The sequence below is a fragment of the Pelmatolapia mariae genome, linkage group LG23, assembly GCF_036321145.2.
Source record: "Pelmatolapia mariae isolate MD_Pm_ZW linkage group LG23, Pm_UMD_F_2, whole genome shotgun sequence".
Lineage (NCBI taxonomy): Eukaryota > Metazoa > Chordata > Actinopteri > Cichliformes > Cichlidae > Pelmatolapia > Pelmatolapia mariae.
The window spans coordinates 32,351,084-32,376,828 of NC_086246.1; the positions used below are offsets into that span (position 1 = coordinate 32,351,084).

General features: G+C 46.2%; 1 protein-coding gene and 10 non-coding genes across 11 annotated transcripts; 6 read left to right on the forward strand and 5 right to left on the reverse strand.

Moving 5' to 3' along the window:
• The first annotated feature begins 2,380 nt into the window (after positions 1-2,380).
• On the forward strand, positions 2,381-9,926 carry LOC135932296 (uncharacterized). Its single transcript, XM_065469694.1, has 2 exons — positions 2,381-4,373; positions 8,212-9,926. Exons 1-2 carry the CDS (start codon positions 2,381-2,383, stop codon positions 9,924-9,926), a joined length of 3,708 nt encoding a protein of 1,235 aa, XP_065325766.1.
• Positions 9,927-12,365: 2,439 nt separating this feature from the next.
• On the reverse strand, positions 12,366-12,448 carry trnas-uga (transfer RNA serine (anticodon UGA)). Its single transcript has one exon. It is a non-coding gene; the product is annotated as a tRNA-Ser (tRNA).
• Positions 12,449-13,218: 770 nt separating this feature from the next.
• On the forward strand, positions 13,219-13,290 carry trnaw-cca (transfer RNA tryptophan (anticodon CCA)). The gene has a single exon. It is a non-coding gene; the product is annotated as a tRNA-Trp (tRNA).
• A 2,118-nt stretch (positions 13,291-15,408) lies between these two features.
• trnas-uga (transfer RNA serine (anticodon UGA)) lies at positions 15,409-15,491 on the reverse strand. Its single transcript has one exon. It is a non-coding gene; the product is annotated as a tRNA-Ser (tRNA).
• Positions 15,492-16,259: 768 nt separating this feature from the next.
• trnaw-cca (transfer RNA tryptophan (anticodon CCA)) lies at positions 16,260-16,331 on the forward strand. Its single transcript has one exon. It is a non-coding gene; the product is annotated as a tRNA-Trp (tRNA).
• Positions 16,332-18,449: 2,118 nt separating this feature from the next.
• trnas-uga (transfer RNA serine (anticodon UGA)) lies at positions 18,450-18,532 on the reverse strand. The gene has a single exon. It is a non-coding gene; the product is annotated as a tRNA-Ser (tRNA).
• A 768-nt stretch (positions 18,533-19,300) lies between these two features.
• Positions 19,301-19,372, forward strand: trnaw-cca (transfer RNA tryptophan (anticodon CCA)). The gene has a single exon. It is a non-coding gene; the product is annotated as a tRNA-Trp (tRNA).
• A 2,125-nt stretch (positions 19,373-21,497) lies between these two features.
• On the reverse strand, positions 21,498-21,580 carry trnas-uga (transfer RNA serine (anticodon UGA)). Its single transcript has one exon. It is a non-coding gene; the product is annotated as a tRNA-Ser (tRNA).
• A 767-nt stretch (positions 21,581-22,347) lies between these two features.
• Positions 22,348-22,419, forward strand: trnaw-cca (transfer RNA tryptophan (anticodon CCA)). The gene has a single exon. It is a non-coding gene; the product is annotated as a tRNA-Trp (tRNA).
• A 2,123-nt stretch (positions 22,420-24,542) lies between these two features.
• trnas-uga (transfer RNA serine (anticodon UGA)) lies at positions 24,543-24,625 on the reverse strand. The gene has a single exon. It is a non-coding gene; the product is annotated as a tRNA-Ser (tRNA).
• A 767-nt stretch (positions 24,626-25,392) lies between these two features.
• On the forward strand, positions 25,393-25,464 carry trnaw-cca (transfer RNA tryptophan (anticodon CCA)). Its single transcript has one exon. It is a non-coding gene; the product is annotated as a tRNA-Trp (tRNA).
• Positions 25,465-25,745: the final 281 nt, after the last annotated feature.

The following is a 25,745-nucleotide window of genomic DNA, read 5'->3' on the forward strand; positions in this document are numbered from 1 at the left end:
GGGTGCCTTGGTGGTGGGAGCCTTTGAGTGTACACACCTGCCTTGTTTAGTTTATTAGTGTGAGTGTGTGCTGCACTGTCTTGGTGTATTTTCTTCTTTTTTTGAGTTTGTGTGTGGCATCCCTGCCCTCCACTGGTAAGCCTCAGCTCTGAATACCTTTTTTAGCATACTTGTACACTGATATTTATGACTGTGCTTTTAAACGTTGTTTTAATTAATAAATTGTCAGCTTATTTTATCATTGAACCTCGTCTCTGTATTGAGTATAACAAACCTAACTGCCTTCTTGGTGATTAGTGTTACCTCTAGTATTCTCTGGGTGAAATTCCCAGGGTGGCGTTGTCTTTTTAAACTGTGAAGCGTACTTACTTTATTTCCACCTTGTGCTGCCACAAACTTGGCGTTGTCGACAGGATATACTCTTTAAAAACAGAGACGTGTGTTCCTTTTTATTTTCTGGTGTAACGTAAACTGTTTTTTAAAATTTATTTTGTACAGGATAAAAGCAAAGCAGCAGCTACTTTGGTGTGGGATTCCACAGCTGTGTTACAGAGATGGAGGAAGAGTTACAGGAACTCAGGGACTTGATTGCGCAGCTGAAAGCAGACAATGAGAGGCTGCGTCAGGAGAGGGCTGTTGGGTCCGGTACTAGTGATACACCTTCTACTTCAACTGCATCATCTGTTAACCCTCCAACTGCTAGTGTCTCTGTAGCAGAGAGACTAGTTTTTGTGCCCCGTGACAGAAAATGCCCTATGTTTAGAGGAAAATCAGGTATAGGGTTGAATGAATGGTTGGAGGAAATAGAAGGCTGCGCTAGAGCACGTCATTTGTCTTTGGCTGATAAAGCATTTTTCCTGTTTGACCACCTGGAAGGGGAAGCACATGAGGAGATCAAATATCGCTCTAGTGCAGAGAGGACTGATCCCGCTAAGATCATCACTATATTGCAAGAACTTTATGGCTGTTCAGACTCCTATGTAGCATTGCAGGAAGCTTTCTTCTCTAGAAAACAGCAGGAAAATGAGACACTGCAAGAGTTTTCCCTCGCTCTCCTGGGTCTTATGGAAAAAGTTAAATCGAGTGCCCCTAATGGCATGCCCAATGCTGATGTTTTATTAAGAGATCAATTTGTTGAACAGGTCTTAGACAGCACGTTGCGGCGCGAGTTAAAGCAGCTAGTAAGGAGGCAGCCAACCCTGACATTGCTGGAGATTAGAGGGGAAGCTATTAGGTGGGAACGCGAAGGGTTGCCTAGTGGTGTTAGACATAGAAGCAGTTCGGTCCCTTCTGTCTATGGCATTCAGTATGGGGTCCATAGTGGTCCTTCAGGAATAGCCCAGTCCACCCATTTGTCTGAGATGAGTGAGATGAAGGAATTGTTAAAGCGCCAGCAGGAGCAACTTAATCAGCTCACTCAGAGCATTGCTCGATTGCAGGGCCCCCATCGAATGTCTCGCTCAGGACGGAGCGATTCTATTATATGCCGACGTTGTCAGCAACCTGGACATTTTGCTCGGGAGTGTGATGGGGAACGTGTTCTTCGTTCCCTGCCTCCTTCGCAGGCCCCTCTGCATAATCGGAGGCACTCTCCTTTAAATACGGCTTCGGAAAACTAGCACCCTCCGTATTGCCGAGCCACAGTTCGGGTGGGGTGTCTATTGGCTCAAGGGTTGTTTCTAATGGTCCAGAGGCAGCCTCCAAATTAATTTCATCCTGTCCGCATATAGATGTGGACATGGGCGGTGTAAAAGTATCTTGTTTGGTTGATACGGGGTCTATGGTCTCCACCATTACTGAAAGCTTTTTCTGCCAGCATTTTGAGTCCTGGGGTCAAGAGCGCCTCCAAGCTTGTCATTGGTTGCAGCTTAAAGCGGCTAATGGTTTGTCTATTCCCTACCTTGGTTATATCGAGCTAAGTGTAGAGCTCTGTGGTAAGTTTCTTCCACAGTGTGGCGTGTTGATCGTTAAAGATCTTCCAGGTGCAGGACCTTCCACGGTTCCGGGTGTATTGGGGATGAATGTAATTCGGAAGTGTTACCACGAGCTTTTTGGGCAACATGGTGAAGCATTGTTTAGTTTGGGCTCTGTCACAGAGGCCCCTAAACCCCTTGTGCATGCGCTGCAAAAGTGCCATGATGTTAGTATAAGAGCCCCACTGGATTTGTCTGGCCATGTGAGAGTGAGAGGTAAGCGAGCATGTTGCATTCCGGGTGGTGTAATGAAAATAGTGGCTGCCACCTGTTCTGAGCAATATTCAGGTGCCACCGTGTTATTTGAACCCAATGATGTTAACTTGCCTGCTGGACTTTTAGCGTCCCCTGCATTGGTTCGAGTGGTTAGAGGTACTGCATACATACCAGTTGTTAATGTAGGGACCATGGCGGTTTTGCTTCATCCCAGGACTGTTATAGGGACCCTGGAGGATGTTTACGTGGTCAGTTTGCCTGCTGGTGTGACAGAAATACCCTCGAATGTAGCAACAATGGCCTCTCACACCGCAACCCCTACTGTGCAGGATCAGATGGCAAGAATTGATTTGTCTAAACTGTCAGCAGAGGAACAGGGACAGGTGAGGTCTCTCCTTAAGAAATACAGCTCGGTCTTTTCTGCTCATGACACTGATTTGGGTTGCACTAACTTGATCTCCCATGACATTCCGCTCTTAGATGATATCCCCGTGCGGCAGCGTTATAGGCGCATCCCCCCTTCAGACTATGAGGTTGTGAAAGAGCATATTAATCAGTTACTAGGGGCCAAGGTGATTAGAGAGAGTAGCAGCCCCTATGCTTCTCCCATCGTGCTCGTTAAGAAAAAGGATGGCAGCCCACGCATGTGTGTTGATTATCGGCAATTGAACAACAAGACAAGGAAAGATGCATTCCCCCTGCCGCGCATTGAAGAGTCCCTAGATGCGCTGACTGGTGCCCGTTGGTTTTCCACCATGGATTTAGCAAGTGGCTACAATCAGGTCCCAGTTACGGAAGAGGATAGGCCCAAGACTGCCTTCTGTACTCCTTTCGGCCTATTTGAGTGGAACCGAATGCCATTTGGGCTCTGTAATGCCCCTAGCACCTTCCAGAGACTAATGCAACGCCTTTTCGGTGATCAACAGTGCCAGTCTCTGCTTCTCTATCTTGATGACATTGTAATCTTCTCATCAACAGTACAGCAACATCTTGAGCGGCTGGATGTGGTGCTAGGTCGGCTTCAGCAGGAGGGTTTGAAAGCAAAGCTTGCCAAATGTGCCTTTTTCCAGCGGGAGGTTCGCTACTTGGGCCACGTCATCTCCGATCAGGGCGTCTCCACGGACCCTAGTAAGGTGGAAGTTGTGGCTAACTGGCAGTCTCCTAAAACTGCTTCGGAACTACGCTCCTTTCTTGGGTTTGCCAGCTATTATCGCCGTTTTGTAGAGGGTTTTGCCAAGTTGGCGGCACCCCTGCATAGACTGGTGGCAGAGTGGGGAGGCAGAAAATCAAAGAAGAGGTCAGAGCATGGTGTAGCGGAGAACTGGACTGCAGCGTGTGCTCAAAGTTTTGAGGCATTAAAGACTAAACTGACAACAGCACCAGTGCTTGCTTATGCAGATTTCTCTTTGCCTTTTATTTTAGAAGTGGATGCCAGCCACGGCGGCCTAGGGGCAGTGCTCTCCCAGGAGCAGGGAGGTAAGGTGAGGCCAATAGCCTATGCCAGTCGGGGTTTGAGGCCTACTGAGCGCAATATGCTAAATTATAGCTCAATGAAGCTGGAGTTTTTGGCACTTAAGTGGGCCATGACTGAGAAGTTTAGAGAGTACTTGTTGGGCCACAAGTGTATTGTTTACACCGACAACAATCCTCTTAATCACTTGTCTTCTGCTAAACTTGGGGCTACTGAACAGCGCTGGGCAGCTCAGCTCGCTTCGTTTGACTTCGACTTAAAGTACAGGTCAGGAAGGAGTAATACGAATGCAGACGTTTTATCTCGCCAGCATCCACCCGATCTTCAGGAAATTAAAGCCATGGTTCCTGGTACAGCCTTGCCTGAACCTCTTCAACAAGCCTTGCGGCTGGGACCAGCTGAGGTATCCCAAGCTGCCATTACAGTTTTGCCCCATCTCACTACTCCTGATCTTCATACCCTCCAACAGGTCGACCCAGTGATAAAGGAGATCCTGGTGTTCTGGAGACGGAAGCAGCGACCCAGCTTTGAGGAGCGACAGCAGCTTTCCCCACCTGCTCTGGTGCTGCTACGACAATGGGATCGTCTGATTGAAAGGGATGGAGTTCTGTATCGTCAGGTTCATCGCCCTGATGGTGCCGAGGTGGTACTTCAGCTTTTGCTGCCTAGTGCACTAATTGAGCAGGTGCTGACTCATCAAGTGACAGTGACCTGTTATTCCTGAGCATAGGAGCTCCTCAAGTAAATGTTTCACCATCTTACAGCCCAGTGGCAGTGATTTCAAGTAGCTCTGAGCTGTTGCTCCCGCCAGAAGACCGAACTTCCGATGTTCCAGCCACTTGTACAGTTACTCCGAGTGCAGCACCAGTTCCATCTAGCTCTCTTCCTGTTCCCACTACGAGCTCTGATACAAGAAATATTGTTGTGCGAAGAACCACACGGTCCACGGCCAGCCAGCATTCAAACATCCATCATCTCCCAAGACCAACAGGGGAGGTGGCACAAGGGGCTGCAAACTCTATTTCTGAGCTTAGAATACATGCTGTCTCTGCATTTTTTAGGCCTTGGGATTAACCTGGGTGTCTTTGTAATCCATCGTCGGGGCGACGATGCAAAAAGGAGGGGTAGATTGTGGCAGGATGAATGTTATCCCTCGGTCCAACCCACTTTCAGCCTGGCGCATTAGGGGGCGCTAGTATAAATAGTGGCCATTTGAGTGTCCCTGGATCGCTTACCTGTGATCTCCTTTTTGGTCACCTGACTTCCTGTTGGTGTTGCTGAGATTAGTTGCGGGTTGCTCTTCTGAAGCCTCCATCGCAGCTGGTCGTAGCTGTAGAAGCCTCCTCTGAGCCATTCTGCTTACGTTTTATGACACGGCTTACTTGGAAGTGTGGGCCTTAGTTTTGCGCCAAGCTACGCAAACTGAAGGGCTGCTGCTTTGCTGTGCTGCTGCTTTGCTTTGCTGTGCTTATACCGTCTGTTCCCGTTGCAAGATTTCTTTCCCTGCTGCTGCCAGCTTTTACAGTGGACGGCGGCGTGGACAGCGGCCATATGCATGCCGGTTATCGGACTTAGCTGGCGTGCATATTGATTGACCGTTAACTTGTAGTCGTGTAGACGGCAAGTTGGAGCAATACGGCGATTCCGTTTGCTCCAGATTTTAGAGTTTTATCCAGATTGTATGTTGTTTTACTGTTTTTGATTTGTATTTTGGATTTTTGTTACGCCACTGGTGGGAGGCCCTTTTTCTAGCTGTAGATCACCAGTGTGGTCCTGCAGTTGGGTTATCCCCCAGCGCTATATATATTAGTTTTGTTGCAATATATTAAAATTTTCTTTGTTTCTTTTATTCAGATGCGGAGCGCCGACGTGGAGGAGACTAGGGTGCCTTGGTGGTGGGAGCCTTTGAGTGTACACACCTGCCTTGTTTAGTTTATTAGTGTGAGTGTGTGCTGCACTGTCTTGGTGTATTTTCTTCTTTTTTTGAGTTTGTGTGTGGCATCCCTGCCCTCCACTGGTAAGCCTCAGCTCTGAATACCTTTTTTAGCATACTTGTACACTGATATTTATGACTGTGCTTTTAAACGTTGTTTTAATTAATAAATTGTCAGCTTATTTTATCATTGAACCTCGTCTCTGTATTGAGTATAACAAACCTAACTGCCTTCTTGGTGATTAGTGTTACCTCTAGTATTCTCTGGGTGAAATTCCCAGGGTGGCGTTGTCTTTTTAAACTGTGAAGCGTACTTACTTTATTTCCACCTTGTGCTGCCACAAACTTGGCGTTGTCGACAGGATATACTCTTTAAAAACAGAGACGTGTGTTCCTTTTTATTTTCTGGTGTAACGTAAACTGTTTTTTAAAATTTATTTTGTACAGGATAAAAGCAAAGCAGCAGCTACTTTGGTGTGGGATTCCACAGCTGTGTTACAGAGATGGAGGAAGAGTTACAGGAACTCAGGGACTTGATTGCGCAGCTGAAAGCAGACAATGAGAGGCTGCGTCAGGAGAGGGCTGTTGGGTCCGGTACTAGTGATACACCTTCTACTTCAACTGCATCATCTGTTAACCCTCCAACTGCTAGTGTCTCTGTAGCAGAGAGACTAGTTTTTGTGCCCCGTGACAGAAAATGCCCTATGTTTAGAGGAAAATCAGGTATAGGGTTGAATGAATGGTTGGAGGAAATAGAAGGCTGCGCTAGAGCACGTCATTTGTCTTTGGCTGATAAAGCATTTTTCCTGTTTGACCACCTGGAAGGGGAAGCACATGAGGAGATCAAATATCGCTCTAGTGCAGAGAGGACTGATCCCGCTAAGATCATCACTATATTGCAAGAACTTTATGGCTGTTCAGACTCCTATGTAGCATTGCAGGAAGCTTTCTTCTCTAGAAAACAGCAGGAAAATGAGACACTGCAAGAGTTTTCCCTCGCTCTCCTGGGTCTTATGGAAAAAGTTAAATCGAGTGCCCCTAATGGCATGCCCAATGCTGATGTTTTATTAAGAGATCAATTTGTTGAACAGGTCTTAGACAGCACGTTGCGGCGCGAGTTAAAGCAGCTAGTAAGGAGGCAGCCAACCCTGACATTGCTGGAGATTAGAGGGGAAGCTATTAGGTGGGAACGCGAAGGGTTGCCTAGTGGTGTTAGACATAGAAGCAGTTCGGTCCCTTCTGTCTATGGCATTCAGTATGGGGTCCATAGTGGTCCTTCAGGAATAGCCCAGTCCACCCATTTGTCTGAGATGAGTGAGATGAAGGAATTGTTAAAGCGCCAGCAGGAGCAACTTAATCAGCTCACTCAGAGCATTGCTCGATTGCAGGGCCCCCATCGAATGTCTCGCTCAGGACGGAGCGATTCTATTATATGCCGACGTTGTCAGCAACCTGGACATTTTGCTCGGGAGTGTGATGGGGAACGTGTTCTTCGTTCCCTGCCTCCTTCGCAGGCCCCTCTGCATAATCGGAGGCACTCTCCTTTAAATACGGCTTCGGAAAACTAGCACCCTCCGTATTGCCGAGCCACAGTTCGGGTGGGGTGTCTATTGGCTCAAGGGTTGTTTCTAATGGTCCAGAGGCAGCCTCCAAATTAATTTCATCCTGTCCGCATATAGATGTGGACATGGGCGGTGTAAAAGTATCTTGTTTGGTTGATACGGGGTCTATGGTCTCCACCATTACTGAAAGCTTTTTCTGCCAGCATTTTGAGTCCTGGGGTCAAGAGCGCCTCCAAGCTTGTCATTGGTTGCAGCTTAAAGCGGCTAATGGTTTGTCTATTCCCTACCTTGGTTATATCGAGCTAAGTGTAGAGCTCTGTGGTAAGTTTCTTCCACAGTGTGGCGTGTTGATCGTTAAAGATCTTCCAGGTGCAGGACCTTCCACGGTTCCGGGTGTATTGGGGATGAATGTAATTCGGAAGTGTTACCACGAGCTTTTTGGGCAACATGGTGAAGCATTGTTTAGTTTGGGCTCTGTCACAGAGGCCCCTAAACCCCTTGTGCATGCGCTGCAAAAGTGCCATGATGTTAGTATAAGAGCCCCACTGGATTTGTCTGGCCATGTGAGAGTGAGAGGTAAGCGAGCATGTTGCATTCCGGGTGGTGTAATGAAAATAGTGGCTGCCACCTGTTCTGAGCAATATTCAGGTGCCACCGTGTTATTTGAACCCAATGATGTTAACTTGCCTGCTGGACTTTTAGCGTCCCCTGCATTGGTTCGAGTGGTTAGAGGTACTGCATACATACCAGTTGTTAATGTAGGGACCATGGCGGTTTTGCTTCATCCCAGGACTGTTATAGGGACCCTGGAGGATGTTTACGTGGTCAGTTTGCCTGCTGGTGTGACAGAAATACCCTCGAATGTAGCAACAATGGCCTCTCACACCGCAACCCCTACTGTGCAGGATCAGATGGCAAGAATTGATTTGTCTAAACTGTCAGCAGAGGAACAGGGACAGGTGAGGTCTCTCCTTAAGAAATACAGCTCGGTCTTTTCTGCTCATGACACTGATTTGGGTTGCACTAACTTGATCTCCCATGACATTCCGCTCTTAGATGATATCCCCGTGCGGCAGCGTTATAGGCGCATCCCCCCTTCAGACTATGAGGTTGTGAAAGAGCATATTAATCAGTTACTAGGGGCCAAGGTGATTAGAGAGAGTAGCAGCCCCTATGCTTCTCCCATCGTGCTCGTTAAGAAAAAGGATGGCAGCCCACGCATGTGTGTTGATTATCGGCAATTGAACAACAAGACAAGGAAAGATGCATTCCCCCTGCCGCGCATTGAAGAGTCCCTAGATGCGCTGACTGGTGCCCGTTGGTTTTCCACCATGGATTTAGCAAGTGGCTACAATCAGGTCCCAGTTACGGAAGAGGATAGGCCCAAGACTGCCTTCTGTACTCCTTTCGGCCTATTTGAGTGGAACCGAATGCCATTTGGGCTCTGTAATGCCCCTAGCACCTTCCAGAGACTAATGCAACGCCTTTTCGGTGATCAACAGTGCCAGTCTCTGCTTCTCTATCTTGATGACATTGTAATCTTCTCATCAACAGTACAGCAACATCTTGAGCGGCTGGATGTGGTGCTAGGTCGGCTTCAGCAGGAGGGTTTGAAAGCAAAGCTTGCCAAATGTGCCTTTTTCCAGCGGGAGGTTCGCTACTTGGGCCACGTCATCTCCGATCAGGGCGTCTCCACGGACCCTAGTAAGGTGGAAGTTGTGGCTAACTGGCAGTCTCCTAAAACTGCTTCGGAACTACGCTCCTTTCTTGGGTTTGCCAGCTATTATCGCCGTTTTGTAGAGGGTTTTGCCAAGTTGGCGGCACCCCTGCATAGACTGGTGGCAGAGTGGGGAGGCAGAAAATCAAAGAAGAGGTCAGAGCATGGTGTAGCGGAGAACTGGACTGCAGCGTGTGCTCAAAGTTTTGAGGCATTAAAGACTAAACTGACAACAGCACCAGTGCTTGCTTATGCAGATTTCTCTTTGCCTTTTATTTTAGAAGTGGATGCCAGCCACGGCGGCCTAGGGGCAGTGCTCTCCCAGGAGCAGGGAGGTAAGGTGAGGCCAATAGCCTATGCCAGTCGGGGTTTGAGGCCTACTGAGCGCAATATGCTAAATTATAGCTCAATGAAGCTGGAGTTTTTGGCACTTAAGTGGGCCATGACTGAGAAGTTTAGAGAGTACTTGTTGGGCCACAAGTGTATTGTTTACACCGACAACAATCCTCTTAATCACTTGTCTTCTGCTAAACTTGGGGCTACTGAACAGCGCTGGGCAGCTCAGCTCGCTTCGTTTGACTTCGACTTAAAGTACAGGTCAGGAAGGAGTAATACGAATGCAGACGTTTTATCTCGCCAGCATCCACCCGATCTTCAGGAAATTAAAGCCATGGTTCCTGGTACAGCCTTGCCTGAACCTCTTCAACAAGCCTTGCGGCTGGGACCAGCTGAGGTATCCCAAGCTGCCATTACAGTTTTGCCCCATCTCACTACTCCTGATCTTCATACCCTCCAACAGGTCGACCCAGTGATAAAGGAGATCCTGGTGTTCTGGAGACGGAAGCAGCGACCCAGCTTTGAGGAGCGACAGCAGCTTTCCCCACCTGCTCTGGTGCTGCTACGACAATGGGATCGTCTGATTGAAAGGGATGGAGTTCTGTATCGTCAGGTTCATCGCCCTGATGGTGCCGAGGTGGTACTTCAGCTTTTGCTGCCTAGTGCACTAATTGAGCAGGTGCTGACTCATCAAGTGACAGTGACCTGTTATTCCTGAGCATAGGAGCTCCTCAAGTAAATGTTTCACCATCTTACAGCCCAGTGGCAGTGATTTCAAGTAGCTCTGAGCTGTTGCTCCCGCCAGAAGACCGAACTTCCGATGTTCCAGCCACTTGTACAGTTACTCCGAGTGCAGCACCAGTTCCATCTAGCTCTCTTCCTGTTCCCACTACGAGCTCTGATACAAGAAATATTGTTGTGCGAAGAACCACACGGTCCACGGCCAGCCAGCATTCAAACATCCATCATCTCCCAAGACCAACAGGGGAGGTGGCACAAGGGGCTGCAAACTCTATTTCTGAGCTTAGAATACATGCTGTCTCTGCATTTTTTAGGCCTTGGGATTAACCTGGGTGTCTTTGTAATCCATCGTCGGGGCGACGATGCAAAAAGGAGGGGTAGATTGTGGCAGGATGAATGTTATCCCTCGGTCCAACCCACTTTCAGCCTGGCGCATTAGGGGGCGCTAGTATAAATAGTGGCCATTTGAGTGTCCCTGGATCGCTTACCTGTGATCTCCTTTTTGGTCACCTGACTTCCTGTTGGTGTTGCTGAGATTAGTTGCGGGTTGCTCTTCTGAAGCCTCCATCGCAGCTGGTCGTAGCTGTAGAAGCCTCCTCTGAGCCATTCTGCTTACGTTTTATGACACGGCTTACTTGGAAGTGTGGGCCTTAGTTTTGCGCCAAGCTACGCAAACTGAAGGGCTGCTGCTTTGCTGTGCTGCTGCTTTGCTTTGCTGTGCTTATACCGTCTGTTCCCGTTGCAAGATTTCTTTCCCTGCTGCTGCCAGCTTTTACAGTGGACGGCGGCGTGGACAGCGGCCATATGCATGCCGGTTATCGGACTTAGCTGGCGTGCATATTGATTGACCGTTAACTTGTAGTCGTGTAGACGGCAAGTTGGAGCAATACGGCGATTCCGTTTGCTCCAGATTTTAGAGTTTTATCCAGATTGTATGTTGTTTTACTGTTTTTGATTTGTATTTTGGATTTTTGTTACGCCACTGGTGGGAGGCCCTTTTTCTAGCTGTAGATCACCAGTGTGGTCCTGCAGTTGGGTTATCCCCCAGCGCTATATATATTAGTTTTGTTGCAATATATTAAAATTTTCTTTGTTTCTTTTATTCAGATGCGGAGCGCCGACGTGGAGGAGACTAGGGTGCCTTGGTGGTGGGAGCCTTTGAGTGTACACACCTGCCTTGTTTAGTTTATTAGTGTGAGTGTGTGCTGCACTGTCTTGGTGTATTTTCTTCTTTTTTTGAGTTTGTGTGTGGCATCCCTGCCCTCCACTGGTAAGCCTCAGCTCTGAATACCTTTTTTAGCATACTTGTACACTGATATTTATGACTGTGCTTTTAAACGTTGTTTTAATTAATAAATTGTCAGCTTATTTTATCATTGAACCTCGTCTCTGTATTGAGTATAACAAACCTAACTGCCTTCTTGGTGATTAGTGTTACCTCTAGTATTCTCTGGGTGAAATTCCCAGGGTGGCGTTGTCTTTTTAAACTGTGAAGCGTACTTACTTTATTTCCACCTTGTGCTGCCACATAAACATACCACGGCAGACCCGACGATGTTTGCATGAACATGCTTTTTTCTTTCTTGACCACTTTTCACACATGGTTGGTGTACCCACACAGCCAGCTGTAGTTTTGCAGCTCACAGCCCCACATTTTGTACAGGCTGCGAAATCCCAAAGGTGATATAAGGGTGACGGCTCACTACAGTTTTTGTTTGCTATATGAATAATTTAAGTGCAGCTTCAGCTTCATTTAAAAGAGACCTTCATCTGGGTGTCTTTCCTTTTTGTTATATTTTTTAAGAGTTCAGAATTTGTTCATTACATAAATAAAATTTAATTTTCTCTGTAGCACTTCATGTATTTCATAAGCAACACACTTTAGTTGTTTATGCAAAGCATAAAGGTAAAAAAACAATAACAGTGTTATCTTCATTTTAGATGTCAAAAAGTATTTGCGGCTCCCAGTGTTTTCTTTTCCGTGGTAACCCCTGGTCTATACCAGAATATTACATTTTGCTCTACAAGGGCCTGATATCCACTTACGAGGGCATTATACTGCCACTATTCTATCGAAATGTTAAATGAATGTCCTCATATATGGCTCTCATTTTTCTTAGAAACAAAAATCTGGTTAAAAAAAAAAAAGAAGAAAAAAACAAATCAGGTAATTCTTTGTTGTTACATTCGTCGGATCCCAATATGCCCAAATATCAAAGAGAAGTTAAAAATGCATGCCGTGGAAGCACATTTTGTAAAGGAACGATTAGTATGTAAATACAGTGGTATGAACTGGTGATTGTAGAATAGTCAGTCACTCAACGCTCCAGGGCACCGTTGCAACTTGTGTATATGAGCTCCTCTGACTAATTGCAACCTTGTCTTAGCAGAAAAGGAAGCCCCCGTAATGCAGTTTCGCTGTGAGCAGGGTTTGAACCTGCGCGGGGAACCCCCCATTGGATTTCAAATCCAACGCCTTAACCTCTCGGCCATCACAGCTCCTCTCGCTCACCTACCCCTTTTGGACTGTGGTGAGAGACGCCTGCTCCCTGCTCCAACAGCGCTGGTTCTTTTGGAGATCATCACATGCCAGACCACTTCCTACTCAGAAGTCACTTCTCTGGTAAATACCATTAACAGTCGTTGAAGAGACCATTGATTCTGTTGTGTGTGAACTGTAAGGTCTTTTAGTCAGGTAAGATTTCATTCAAGGTTGACAGCACTGGTCTCCTACCCAATGTATAGCATTTTGGTGCAGACGGCACAAGGAGCCTCTCCAGAGCAGGTTGTGTTTGAGACAGGAGATCATCACGTACAAAAGCACTCCCTTCTGAGCAATCACTTTTCAGGTGTGTGTGAGAGTAAGTTCTTTTATTTTTAGACACTGTCCAAGGACTTTGTCTTTCTCTGACAAGCATCAGTAACAAATATGCATCGCTAAGAATTCGTCTAGCTGGCTTGCGAAGCTCATCAGAGCGTGAGCACTGAATGACAGACACTATATTAGGCCTTTGATTGAGTACTGCAAGCGCACTTCAAACCTCGATTTGTATTCTTTTCTCAAAGAGGAGAACCTTTCAAGTATAAAGAGAGATTCTACGTGTGCATGTTGACATGCATGGTCTGAAATGACATGCGTCTTTGACACAACTTCTTTGCATTCACAAGTTGAACAACCTCCAGTTGCTGAAAAATTGCTTGTGTGGAAAGAAGATGGACTGGCTTTGCAGAGATTTTCAGATGTTTTGGGCAGAGGGGCAGGTTTGTGGGACCTTGTGGCGCAATGGTAGCGCATCTGACTCCAGATCAGAAGGTTGCGTGTTCAAATCACGTCAAGGTCAGCCAAGAGAGAGAGGACCGCAGGCTGTGATTCTCTTCGAATAGGAAGATTTTAGTTGCTTGTGGCATGCTCGTCCGTCTGTCCAGACATTGAGGTCCATGACTCGTGACGTGTCTCCAGTGACTTGTTGAAGGTGTCAGTGAACACTGTAGTCAACTGATCAGCACAGTGCTTCAGGGTGGATGGAGGCACCGAGTTTGGCCCAGCTGCTTTGCGTGGGTCCTGTGTCTTAGAGAGTCTGTTTACATCCCTTTCAAGTATGGAAAGAGGTGTGAAGGCACATGGAGAAATTTGTGAACCGGTGAGCTTTACTGAGTGGTAGAGGTGATGGGGGAGCCGCAAGTGTTGACCGTCTGGGGTGGGGGCCCGGGTAGCTGGACGTTCCATTGTTTTCTGAAAGCAACAGGTGTGAATACATTGGATAGGTGTGAATAGTAGCTGAATTAGAGGGCTTCTGTAAATGGAAGTGAATAAAAATGTAAAACAAAACACCCGCATGCTGCAGGTATACAGAGAGCAATGCCATGAGATGCATGTAAACACATAGTTGGAAGAAGTAAAGACTGCACCAAAGAGAAACTCACAAAATTATTGTAAAGAAAAAAACATTCAAATAACAAGTTTTTCATTGCGAGCAAACAAATAGTTTTGAATGATAATGTAATCTAAAAGCAGCTTCAGAGCTGGGCTCGGCACTCTGAAGCAAGCTCATCATATCCAGGATAGTTTTTCACTGTGGACAATGTCACTGTGTTGGATACATTCAGATTTCATGTCTAATGTCGGTGCTTGTGATTACAGACGGTATTACATCTCTACCGATAAGAACTACCATTGACAATCAGCGGGAAGGATTAAGAGCATCGAAGTGCATCAGCAGAGTGTGTTCGTGTAACAGAACGTCGATTTTAGTTAACTAAAGGTAAAATAAGGTTCAGAGAAGAGAGTTCATGGGTTTATTTAGGAAGTAAACATATGCAACACCAAGTGTCAGTGTTTTCACTTCTAAGCGTTTACGTGACTATGCGACTCAGTGACTCACACAATAACCTCAGTGATTCTTAAGAGTTAGCAGCTAACGAGGAAATGGTTGGGTGACCCTAGCTTAAAATCTGTTGGGCCACACACGAGATCTGACAAGCAGTCCAAGAAGCTGTGAAGCATTGAACGCCGAGGTGACAAAGATTTATAAAAGACAATGATCAAACAGGTACCGTCCACCTTCAGAATTCCCACAGTTTGTTCATGCAAGATGTTATTGAAGGCCCACTTTTAAGCAGCGCTAGTGTGATGGCGCGTGTGGAGCAGGGTGGCGCAGCGGAAGCGTGCTGGGCCCATAACCCAGAGGTCGATGGATCGAGACCATCCTCTGCTAGGCGCGTTGGTTTTCACGACGTACTAAACAACTGTGCTCAGAAAGGCTTGCTTACAGCTCTGGGATAGGTTACCAGGAAGAAGCCATTCACCTTCATAAGATTGGACAAAACAGACTGAACCCAGAAGTTGCCTCACTAAGGACCAAATCCTAGTTACTCTAACCTGTTCCGCACATCTGCTTCAAAGCCCATTCACTTTGTTACCTTAACAGCGTGACATCACCTGTTTGCAACACAAACACAACAATGGAGGCAATGGTGTACCTGCTGCTAAAATAACGGTTGGACCACGGTGTTGCTTTGGGTGTACCCAAATGGCTAGCTCTGTTTGCCCGGAGACCAGTGACCAGGTACTGCCGCCTAACTGAAAAACAAACGTAGCCAAAAAGGATTAAGAGGTAAAGATTTGTCATTCTAGCCTTTCTATAGCAGTGATAACAAGTAGCCCCCTGCAACAATTTTGATGTCTTAATATGTGATTCAAACTCTGTGCACATACCACTGATCGACATCTCCGACCATTATTGTTTATAAAGCCTGGAGAGAAGAAGAGGGACTCTCCTCGGAGACAAGCACATTTTGTAAAGGAACGATTAGTATGTAAATACAGTGGTGTGAACTGGTGATTGTAGAATAGTCAGTCACTCAACGCTCCAGGGCACCGTTGCAACTTGTGTATATGAGCTCCTCTGACTAATTGCAACCTTGTCTTAGCAGAAAAGGAAGCCCCCGTAATGCAGTTTCGCTGTGAGCAGGGTTTGAACCTGCGCGGGGAACCCCCCATTGGATTTCAAATCCAACGCCTTAACCTCTCGGCCATCACAGCTCCTCTAGCTCACCTACCCCTTTTGGACTGTGGTGAGAGACGCCTGCTCCCTGCTCCAACAGCGCTGGTTCTTTTGGAGATCATCACATGCCAGACCACTTCCTACTCAGAAGTCACTTCTCTGGTAAATACCATTAACAGTCGTTGAAGAGACCATTGATTCTGTTGTGTGTGAACTGTAAGGTCTTTTAGTCAGGTAAGATTTCATACAAGGTTGACAGCACTGGTCTCCTACCCAATGTATAGCATTTTGGTGCAGACGGCACAAGGAGCCTCTCCAGAGCAGGTTGTGTTTGAGACAGGAGATCATCACGTACAAAAGCACTCCCTTCTGAGCAATCACTTTTCAGGTGTGTGTGAGAGTAAGTTCTTTTATTTTTAGACACTGTCCAAGGACTTTCTTTCTCTGACAAGCATCAGTAACAAATATGCATCGCTAAGAATTCGTCTAGCTGGCTTGCAAAGCTCATCAGAGCGTGAGCACTGAATGACAGACACTATATTAGGCCTTTGATTGAGTACTGCAAGCGCACTTCAAACCTCGATTTGTATTCTTTTCTCAAAGAGGAGAACCTTTCAAGTATAAAGAGAGATTCTACGTGTGCATGTTGACATGCATGGTCTGAAATGACATGCGTCTTTGACACAACTTCTTTGCATTCACAAGTTGAACAACCTCCAGTTGCTGAAAAATTGCTTGTGTGGAAAGAAGAGGGACTGGCTTTGCAGAGATTTTCAGATGTTTTGGGCAGAGGGGCAGGTTTGTGGGACCTTGTGGCGCAATGGTAGCGCATCTGACTCCAGATCAGAAGGTTGCGTGTTCAAATCACGTCAAGGTCAGCCAAGAGAGAGAGGAGCGCAGGCTGTGATTCTCTTCGAATAGGAAGATTTTAGTTGCTTGTGGCATGCTCGTCCGTCTGTCCAGACATTGAGGTCCATGACTCGTGACGTGTCTCCAGTGACTTGTTGAAGGTGTCAGTGAACACTGTAGTCAACTGATCAGCACAGTGCTTCAGGGTGGATGGAGGCACCGAGTTTGGCCCAGCTGCTTTGCGTGGGTCCTGTGTCTTAGAGAGTCTGTTTACATGCCTTTCAAGTATGGAAAGAGGTGTGAAGGCACATGGAGAAATTTGTGAACCGGTGAGCTTTACTGAGTGGTAGAGGTGATGGGGGAGCCGCAAGTGTTGACCGTCTGGGGTGGGGGCCCGGGTAGCTGGACGTTCCATTGTTTTCTGAAAGCAACAGGTGTGAATACATTGGATAGGTGTGAATAGTAGCTGAATTAGAGGGCTTCTGTAAATGGAAGTGAATAAAAATGGAAAACAAAACACCCGCATGCTGCAGGTATACAGAGAGCAATGCCATGAGATGCATGTAAACACATAGTTGGAAGAAGTAAAGACTGCACCAAAGAGAAACTCACAAAATTATTGTAAAGAAAAAAACATTCAAATAACAAGTTTTTCATTGCGAGCAAACAAATAGTTTTGAATGATAATGTAATCTAAAAGCAGCTTCAGAGCTGGGCTCGGCACTCTGAAGCAAGCTCATCATATCCAGGATAGTTTTTCACTGTGGACAATGTCACTGTGTTGGATACATTCAGATTTCATGTCTAATGTCGGTGCTTGTGATTACAGACGGTATTACATCTCTACCGATAAGAACTACCATTGACAATCAGCGGGAAGGATTAAGAGCATCGAAGTGCATCAGCAGAGTGTGTTCGTGTAACAGAACGTCGATTTTAGTTAACTAAAGGTAAAATAAGGTTCAGAGAAGAGAGTTCATGGGTTTATTTAGGAAGTAAACATATGCAACACCAAGTGTCAGTGTTTTCACTTCTAAGCGTTTACGTGACTATGCGACTCAGTGACTCACACAATAACCTCAGTGATTCTTAAGAGTTAGCAGCTAACGAGGAAATGGTTGGGTGACCCTAGCTTAAAATCTGTTGGGCCACACACGAGATCTGACAAGCAGTCCAAGAAGCTGTGAAGCATTGAACGCCGAGGTGACAAAGATTTATAAAAGACAATGATCAAACAGGTACCGTCCACCTTCAGAATTCCCACAGTTTGTTCATGCAAGATGTTATTGAAGGCCCACTTTTAAGCAGCGCTAGTGTGATGGCGCGTGTGGAGCAGGGTGGCGCAGCGGAAGCGTGCTGGGCCCATAACCCAGAGGTCGATGGATCGAGACCATCCTCTGCTAGGCGCGTTGGTTTTCACGACGTACTAAACAACTGTGCTCAGAAAGGCTTGCTTACAGCTCTGGGATAGGTTACCAGGAAGAAGCCATTCACCTTCATAAGATTGGACAAAACAGACTGAACCCAGAAGTTGCCTCACTAAGGACCAAATCCTAGTTACTCTAACCTGTTCCGCACATCTGCTTCAAAGCCCATTCACTTTGTTACCTTAACAGCGTGACATCACCTGTTTGCAACACAAACACAACAATGGAGGCAATGGTGTACCTGCTGCTAAAATAACGGTTGGACCACGGTGTTGCTTTGGGTGTACCCAAATGGCTAGCTCTGTTTGCCCGGAGACCAGTGACCAGGTACTGCCGCCTAACTGAAAAACAAACGTAGCCAAAAAGGATTAAGAGGTAAAGATTTGTCATTCTAGCCTTTCTATAGCAGTGATAACAAGTAGCCCCCTGCAACAATTTTGATGTCTTAATATGTGATTCAAACTCTGTGCACATACCACTGATCGACATCTCCGACCATTATTGTTTATAAAGCCTGGAGAGAAGAAGAGGGACTCTCCTCGGAGACAAGCACATTTTGTAAAGGAACGATTAGTATGTAAATACAGTGGTGTGAACTGGTGATTGTAGAATAGTCAGTCACTCAACGCTCCAGGGCACCGTTGCAACTTGTGTATATGAGCTCCTCTGACTAATTGCAACCTTGTCTTAGCAGAAAAGGAAGCCCCCGTAATGCAGTTTCGCTGTGAGCAGGGTTTGAACCTGCGCGGGGAACCCCCCATTGGATTTCAAATCCAACGCCTTAACCTCTCGGCCATCACAGCTCCTCTAGCTCACCTACCCCTTTTGGACTGTGGTGAGAGACGCCTGCTCCCTGCTCCAACAGCGCTGGTTCTTTTGGAGATCATCACATGCCAGACCACTTCCTACTCAGAAGTCACTTCTCTGGTAAATACCATTAACAGTCGTTGAAGAGACCATTGATTCTGTTGTGTGTGAACTGTAAGGTCTTTTAGTCAGGTAAGATTTCATACAAGGTTGACAGCACTGGTCTCCTACCCAATGTATAGCATTTTGGTGCAGACGGCACAAGGAGCCTCTCCAGAGCAGGTTGTGTTTGAGACAGGAGATCATCACGTACAAAAGCACTCCCTTCTGAGCAATCACTTTTCAGGTGTGTGTGAGAGTAAGTTCTTTTATTTTTAGACACTGTCCAAGGACTTTCTTTCTCTGACAAGCATCAGTAACAAATATGCATCGCTAAGAATTCGTCTAGCTGGCTTGCAAAGCTCATCAGAGCGTGAGCACTGAATGACAGACACTATATTAGGCCTTTGATTGAGTACTGCAAGCGCACTTCAAACCTCGATTTGTATTCTTTTCTCAAAGAGGAGAACCTTTCAAGTATAAAGAGAGATTCTACGTGTGCATGTTGACATGCATGGTCTGAAATGACATGCGTCTTTGACACAACTTCTTTGCATTCACAAGTTGAACAACCTCCAGTTGCTGAAAAATTGCTTGTGTGGAAAGAAGAGGGACTGGCTTTGCAGAGATTTTCAGATGTTTTGGGCAGAGGGGCAGGTTTGTGGGACCTTGTGGCGCAATGGTAGCGCATCTGACTCCAGATCAGAAGGTTGCGTGTTCAAATCACGTCAAGGTCAGCCAAGAGAGAGAGGAGCGCAGGCTGTGATTCTCTTCGAATAGGAAGATTTTAGTTGCTTGTGGCATGCTCGTCCGTCTGTCCAGACATTGAGGTCCATGACTCGTGACGTGTCTCCAGTGACTTGTTGAAGGTGTCAGTGAACACTGTAGTCAACTGATCAGCACAGTGCTTCAGGGTGGATGGAGGCACCGAGTTTGGCCCAGCTGCTTTGCGTGGGTCCTGTGTCTTAGAGAGTCTGTTTACATGCCTTTCAAGTATGGAAAGAGGTGTGAAGGCACATGGAGAAATTTGTGAACCGGTGAGCTTTACTGAGTGGTAGAGGTGATGGGGGAGCCGCAAGTGTTGACCGTCTGGGGTGGGGGCCCGGGTAGCTGGACGTTCCATTGTTTTCTGAAAGCAACAGGTGTGAATACATTGGATAGGTGTGAATAGTAGCTGAATTAGAGGGCTTCTGTAAATGGAAGTGAATAAAAATGGAAAACAAAACACCCGCATGCTGCAGGTATACAGAGAGCAATGCCATGAGATGCATGTAAACACATAGTTGGAAGAAGTAAAGACTGCACCAAAGAGAAACTCACAAAATTATTGTAAAGAAAAAAACATTCAAATAACAAGTTTTTCATTGCGAGCAAACAAATAGTTTTGAATGATAATGTAATCTAAAAGCAGCTTCAGAGCTGGGCTCGGCACTCTGAAGCAAGCTCATCATATCCAGGATAGTTTTTCACTGTGGACAATGTCACTGTGTTGGATACATTCAGATTTCATGTCTAATGTCGGTGCTTGTGATTACAGACGGTATTACATCTCTACCGATAAGAACTACCATTGACAATCAGCGGGAAGGATTAAGAGCATCGAAGTGCATCAGCAGAGTGTGTTCGTGCAACAGAACGTCGATTTTAGTTAACTAAAGGTAAAATAAGGTTCAGAGAAGAGAGTTCATGGGTTTATTTAGGAAGTAAACATATGCAACACCAAGTGTCAGTGTTTTCACTTCTAAGCGTTTACGTGACTATGCGACTCAGTGACTCACACAATAACCTCAGTGATTCTTAAGAGTTAGCAGCTAACGAGGAAATGGTTGGGTGACCCTAGCTTAAAATCTGTTGGGCCACACACGAGATCTGACAAGCAGTCCAAGAAGCTGTGAAGCATTGAACGCCGAGGTGACAAAGATTTATAAAAGACAATGATCAAACAGGTACCGTCCACCTTCAGAATTCCCACAGTTTGTTCATGCAAGATGTTATTGAAGGCCCACTTTTAAGCAGCGCTAGTGTGATGGCGAGTGTGGAGCAGGGTGGTGCAGCGGAAGCGTGCTGGGCCCATAACCCAGAGGTCGATGGATCGAGACCATCCTCTGCTAGGCGCGTTGGTTTTCACGACGTACTAAACAACTGTGCTCAGAAAGGCTTGCTTACAACTCTGGGATAGGTTACCAGGAAGAAGCCATTCACCTTCATAAGATTGGACAAAACAGACTGAACCCAGAAGTTGCCTCACTAAGGACCAAATCCTAGTTACTCTAACCTGTTCCGCACATCTGCTTCAAAGCCCATTCACTTTGTTACCTTAACAGCGTGACATCACCTGTTTGCAACACAAACACAACAATGGAGGCAATGGTGTACCTGCTGCTAAAATGACGGTAAACGGTTGGACCACGGTGTTGCTTTGGGTGTACCCAAATGGCTAGCTCTGTTTGCCGGGAGACCAGTGACCAGGTACTGCCGCCTAACTGAAAAACAAACGTAGCCAAAAAGGATTAAGAGGTAAAGATTTGTCATTCTAGCCTTTCTATAGCAGTGATAACAAGTAGCCCCCTGCAACAATTTTGATGTCTTAATATGTGATTCAAACTCTGTGCACATACCACTGATCGACATCTCCGACCATTATTGTTTATAAAGCCTGGAGAGAAGAAGAGGGACTCTCCTCGGAGACAAGCACATTTTGTAAAGGAACGATTAGTATGTAAATACAGTGGTGTGAACTGGTGATTGTAGAATAGTCAGTCACTCAACGCTCCAGGGCACCGTTGCAACTTGTGTATATGAGCTCCTCTGACTAATTGCAACCTTGTCTTAGCAGAAAAGGAAGCCCCCGTAATGCAGTTTCGCTGTGAGCAGGGTTTGAACCTGCGCGGGGAACCCCCCATTGGATTTCAAATCCAACGCCTTAACCTCTCGGCCATCACAGCTCCTCTAGCTCACCTACCCCTTTTGGACTGTGGTGAGAGACGCCTGCTCCCTGCTCCAACAGCGCTGGTTCTTTTGGAGATCATCACATGCCAGACCACTTCCTACTCAGAAGTCACTTCTCTGGTAAATACCATTAACAGTCGTTGAAGAGACCATTGATTCTGTTGTGTGTGAACTGTAAGGTCTTTTAGTCAGGTAAGATTTCATTCAAGGTTGACAGCACTGGTCTCCTACCCAATGTATAGCATTTTGGTGCAGACGGCACAAGGAGCCTCTCCAGAGCAGGTTGTGTTTGAGACAGGAGATCATCACGTACAAAAGCACTCCCTTCTGAGCAGTCACTTTTCAGGTGTGTGTGAGAGTAAGTTCTTTTATTTTTAGACACTGTCCAAGGACTTTGTCTTTCTCTGACAAGCATCAGTAACAAATATGCATCGCTAAGAATTCGTCTAGCTGGCTTGCAAAGCTCATCAGAGCGTGAGCACTGAATGACAGACACTATATTAGGCCTTTGATTGAGTACTGCAAGCGCACTTCAAACCTCGATTTGTATTCTTTTCTCAAAGAGGAGAACCTTTCAAGTATAAAGAGAGATTCTACGTGTGCATGTTGACATGCATGGTCTGAAATGACATGCGTCTTTGACACAACTTCTTTGCATTCACAAGTTGAACAACCTCCAGTTGCTGAAAAATTGCTTGTGTGGAAAGATGGACTGGCTTTGCAGAGATTTTCAGATGTTTTGGGCAGAGGGGGAGGTTTGTGGGACCTTGTGGCGCAATGGTAGCGCATCTGACTCCAGATCAGAAGGTTGCGTGTTCAAATCACGTCAAGGTCAGCCGAGAGAGAGGAGCGCAGGCTGTGATTCTCTTCGAATAGGAAGATTTTAGTTGCTTGTGGCATGCTCGTCCGTCTGTCCAGACATTGAGGTCCATGACTCGTGACGTGTCTCCAGTGACTTGTTGAAGGTGTCAGTGAACACTGTAGTCAACTGATCAGCACAGTGCTTCAGGGTGGATGGAGGCACCGAGTTTGGCCCAGCTGCTTTGCGTGGGTCCTGTGTCTTAGAGAGTCTGTTTACATGCCTTTCAAGTATGGAAAGAGGTGTGAAGGCACATGGAGAAATTTGTGAACCGGTGAGCTTTACTGAGTGGTAGAGGTGATGGGGGAGCCGCAAGTGTTGACCATCTGGGGTGGGGGCCCGGGTAGCTGGACGTTCCATTGTTTTCTGAAAGCAACAGGTGTGAATACATTGGATAGGTGTGAATAGTAGCTGAATTAGAGGGCTTCTGTAAATGGAAGTGAATAAAAATGGAAAACAAAACACCCGCATGCTGCAGGTATACAGAGAGCAATGCCATGAGATGCATGTAAACACATAGTTGGAAGAAGTAAAGACTGCACCAAAGAGAAACTCACAAAATTATTGTAAAGAAAAAAACATTCAAATAACAAGTTTTTCATTGCGAGCAAACAAATAGTTTTGAATGATAATGTAATCTAAAAGCAGCTTCAGAGCTGGGCTCGGCACTCTGAAGCAAGCTCATCATATCCAGGATAGTTTTTCACTGTGGACAATGTCACTGTGTTGGATACATTCAGATTTCATGTCTAATGTCGGTGCTTGTGATTACAGACGGTATTACATCTCTACCGATAAGAACTACCATTGACAATCAGCGGGAAGGATTAAGAGCATCGAAGTGCATCAGCAGAGTGTGTTCGTGTAACAGAACGTCGATTTTAGTTAACTAAAGGTAAAATAAGGTTCAGAGAAGAGAGTTCATGGGTTTATTTAGGAAGTAAACATATGCAACACCAAGTGTCAGTGTTTTCACTTCTAAGCGTTTACGTGACTATGCGACTCAGTGACTCACACAATAACCTCAGTGATTCTTAAGAGTTAGCAGCTAACGAGGAAATGGTTGGGTGACCCTAGCTTAAAATCTGTTGGGCCACACACGAGATCTGACAAGCAGTCCAAGAAGCTGTGAAGCATTGAACGCCGAGGTGACAAAGATTTATAAAAGACAATGATCAAACAGGTACCGTCCACCTTCAGAATTCCCACAGTTTGTTCATGCAAGATGTTATTGAAGGCCCACTTTTAAGCAGCGCTAGTGTGATGGCGAGTGTGGAGCAGGGTGGTGCAGCGGAAGCGTGCTGGGCCCATAACCCAGAGGTCGATGGATCGAGACCATCCTCTGCTAGGCGCGTTGGTTTTCACGACGTACTAAACAACTGTGCTCAGAAAGGCTTGCTTACAACTCTGGGATAGGTTACCAGGAAGAAGCCATTCACCTTCATAAGATTGGACAAAACAGACTGAACCCAGAAGTTGCCTCACTAAGGACCAAATCCTAGTTACTCTAACCTGTTCCGCACATCTGCTTCAAAGCCCATTCACTTTGTTACCTTAACAGCGTGACATCACCTGTTTGCAACACAAACACAACAATGGAGGCAATGGTGTACCTGCTGCTAAAATGACGGTAAACGGTTGGACCACGGTGTTGCTTTGGGTGTACCCAAATGGCTAGCTCTGTTTGCCGGGAGACCAGTGACCAGGTACTGCCGCCTAACTGAAAAACAAACGTAGCCAAAAAGGATTAAGAGGTAAAGATTTGTCATTCTAGCCTTTCTATAGCAGTGATAACAAGTAGCCCCCTGCAACAATTTTGATGTCTTAATATGTGATTCAAACTCTGTGCACATACCACTGATCGACATCTCCGACCATTATTGTTTATAAAGCCTGGAGAGAAGAAGAGGGACTCTCCTCGGAGACAAGCACATTTTGTAAAGGAACGATTAGTATGTAAATACAGTGGTGTGAACTGGTGATTGTAGAATAGTCAGTCACTCAACGCTCCAGGGCACCGTTGCAACTTGTGTATATGAGCTCCTCTGACTAATTGCAACCTTGTCTTAGCAGAAAAGGAAGCCCCCGTAATGCAGTTTCGCTGTGAGCAGGGTTTGAACCTGCGCGGGGAACCCCCCATTGGATTTCAAATCCAACGCCTTAACCTCTCGGCCATCACAGCTCCTCTAGCTCACCTACCCCTTTTGGACTGTGGTGAGAGACGCCTGCTCCCTGCTCCAACAGCGCTGGTTCTTTTGGAGATCATCACATGCCAGACCACTTCCTACTCAGAAGTCACTTCTCTGGTAAATACCATTAACAGTCGTTGAAGAGACCATTGATTCTGTTGTGTGTGAACTGTAAGGTCTTTTAGTCAGGTAAGATTTCATTCAAGGTTGACAGCACTGGTCTCTTACCCAATGTATAGCATTTTGGTGCAGACGGCACAAGGAGCCTCTCCAGAGCAGGTTGTGTTTGAGACAGGAGATCATCACGTACAAAAGCACTCCCTTCTGAGCAGTCACTTTTCAGGTGTGTGTGAGAGTAAGTTCTTTTATTTTTAGACACTGTCCAAGGACTTTGTCTTTCTCTGACAAGCATCAGTAACAAATATGCATCGCTAAGAATTCGTCTAGCTGGCTTGCAAAGCTCATCAGAGCGTGAGCACTGAATGACAGACACTATATTAGGCCTTTGATTGAGTACTGCAAGCGCACTTCAAACCTCGATTTGTATTCTTTTCTCAAAGAGGAGAACCTTTCAAGTATAAAGAGAGATTCTACGTGTGCATGTTGACATGCATGGTCTGAAATGACATGCGTCTTTGACACAACTTCTTTGCATTCACAAGTTGAACAACCTCCAGTTGCTGAAAAATTGCTTGTGTGGAAAGATGGACTGGCTTTGCAGAGATTTTCAGATGTTTTGGGCAGAGGGGGAGGTTTGTGGGACCTTGTGGCGCAATGGTAGCGCATCTGACTCCAGATCAGAAGGTTGCGTGTTCAAATCACGTCAAGGTCAGCCGAGAGAGAGGAGCACAGGCTGTGATTCTCTTCGAATAGGAAGATTTTAGTTGCTTGTGGCATGCTCGTCCGTCTGTCCAGACATTGAGGTCCATGACTCGTGACGTGTCTCCAGTGACTTGTTGAAGGTGTCAGTGAACACTGTAGTCAACTGATCAGCACAGTGCTTCAGGGTGGATGGAGGCACCGAGTTTGGCCCAGCTGCTTTGCGTGGGTCCTGTGTCTTAGAGAGTCTGTTTACATGCCTTTCAAGTATGGAAAGAGGTGTGAAGGCACATG

What these genes read in the sequence shown, in the direction of transcription:
- LOC135932296 (XM_065469694.1), top strand. Translation starts at nt 2,381, where the DNA reads ATGGCGGTTTTGCTTCATCCCAGGACTGTTATAGGGACCCTGGAGGAT. An exon ending in TCATCAAGTGACAGTGACCT is followed by an intron (nt 4,374 to 8,211) that starts GTTATTCCTGAG and finishes TTCCGCTCTTAG; the next exon opens with ATGATATCCCCGTGCGGCAG.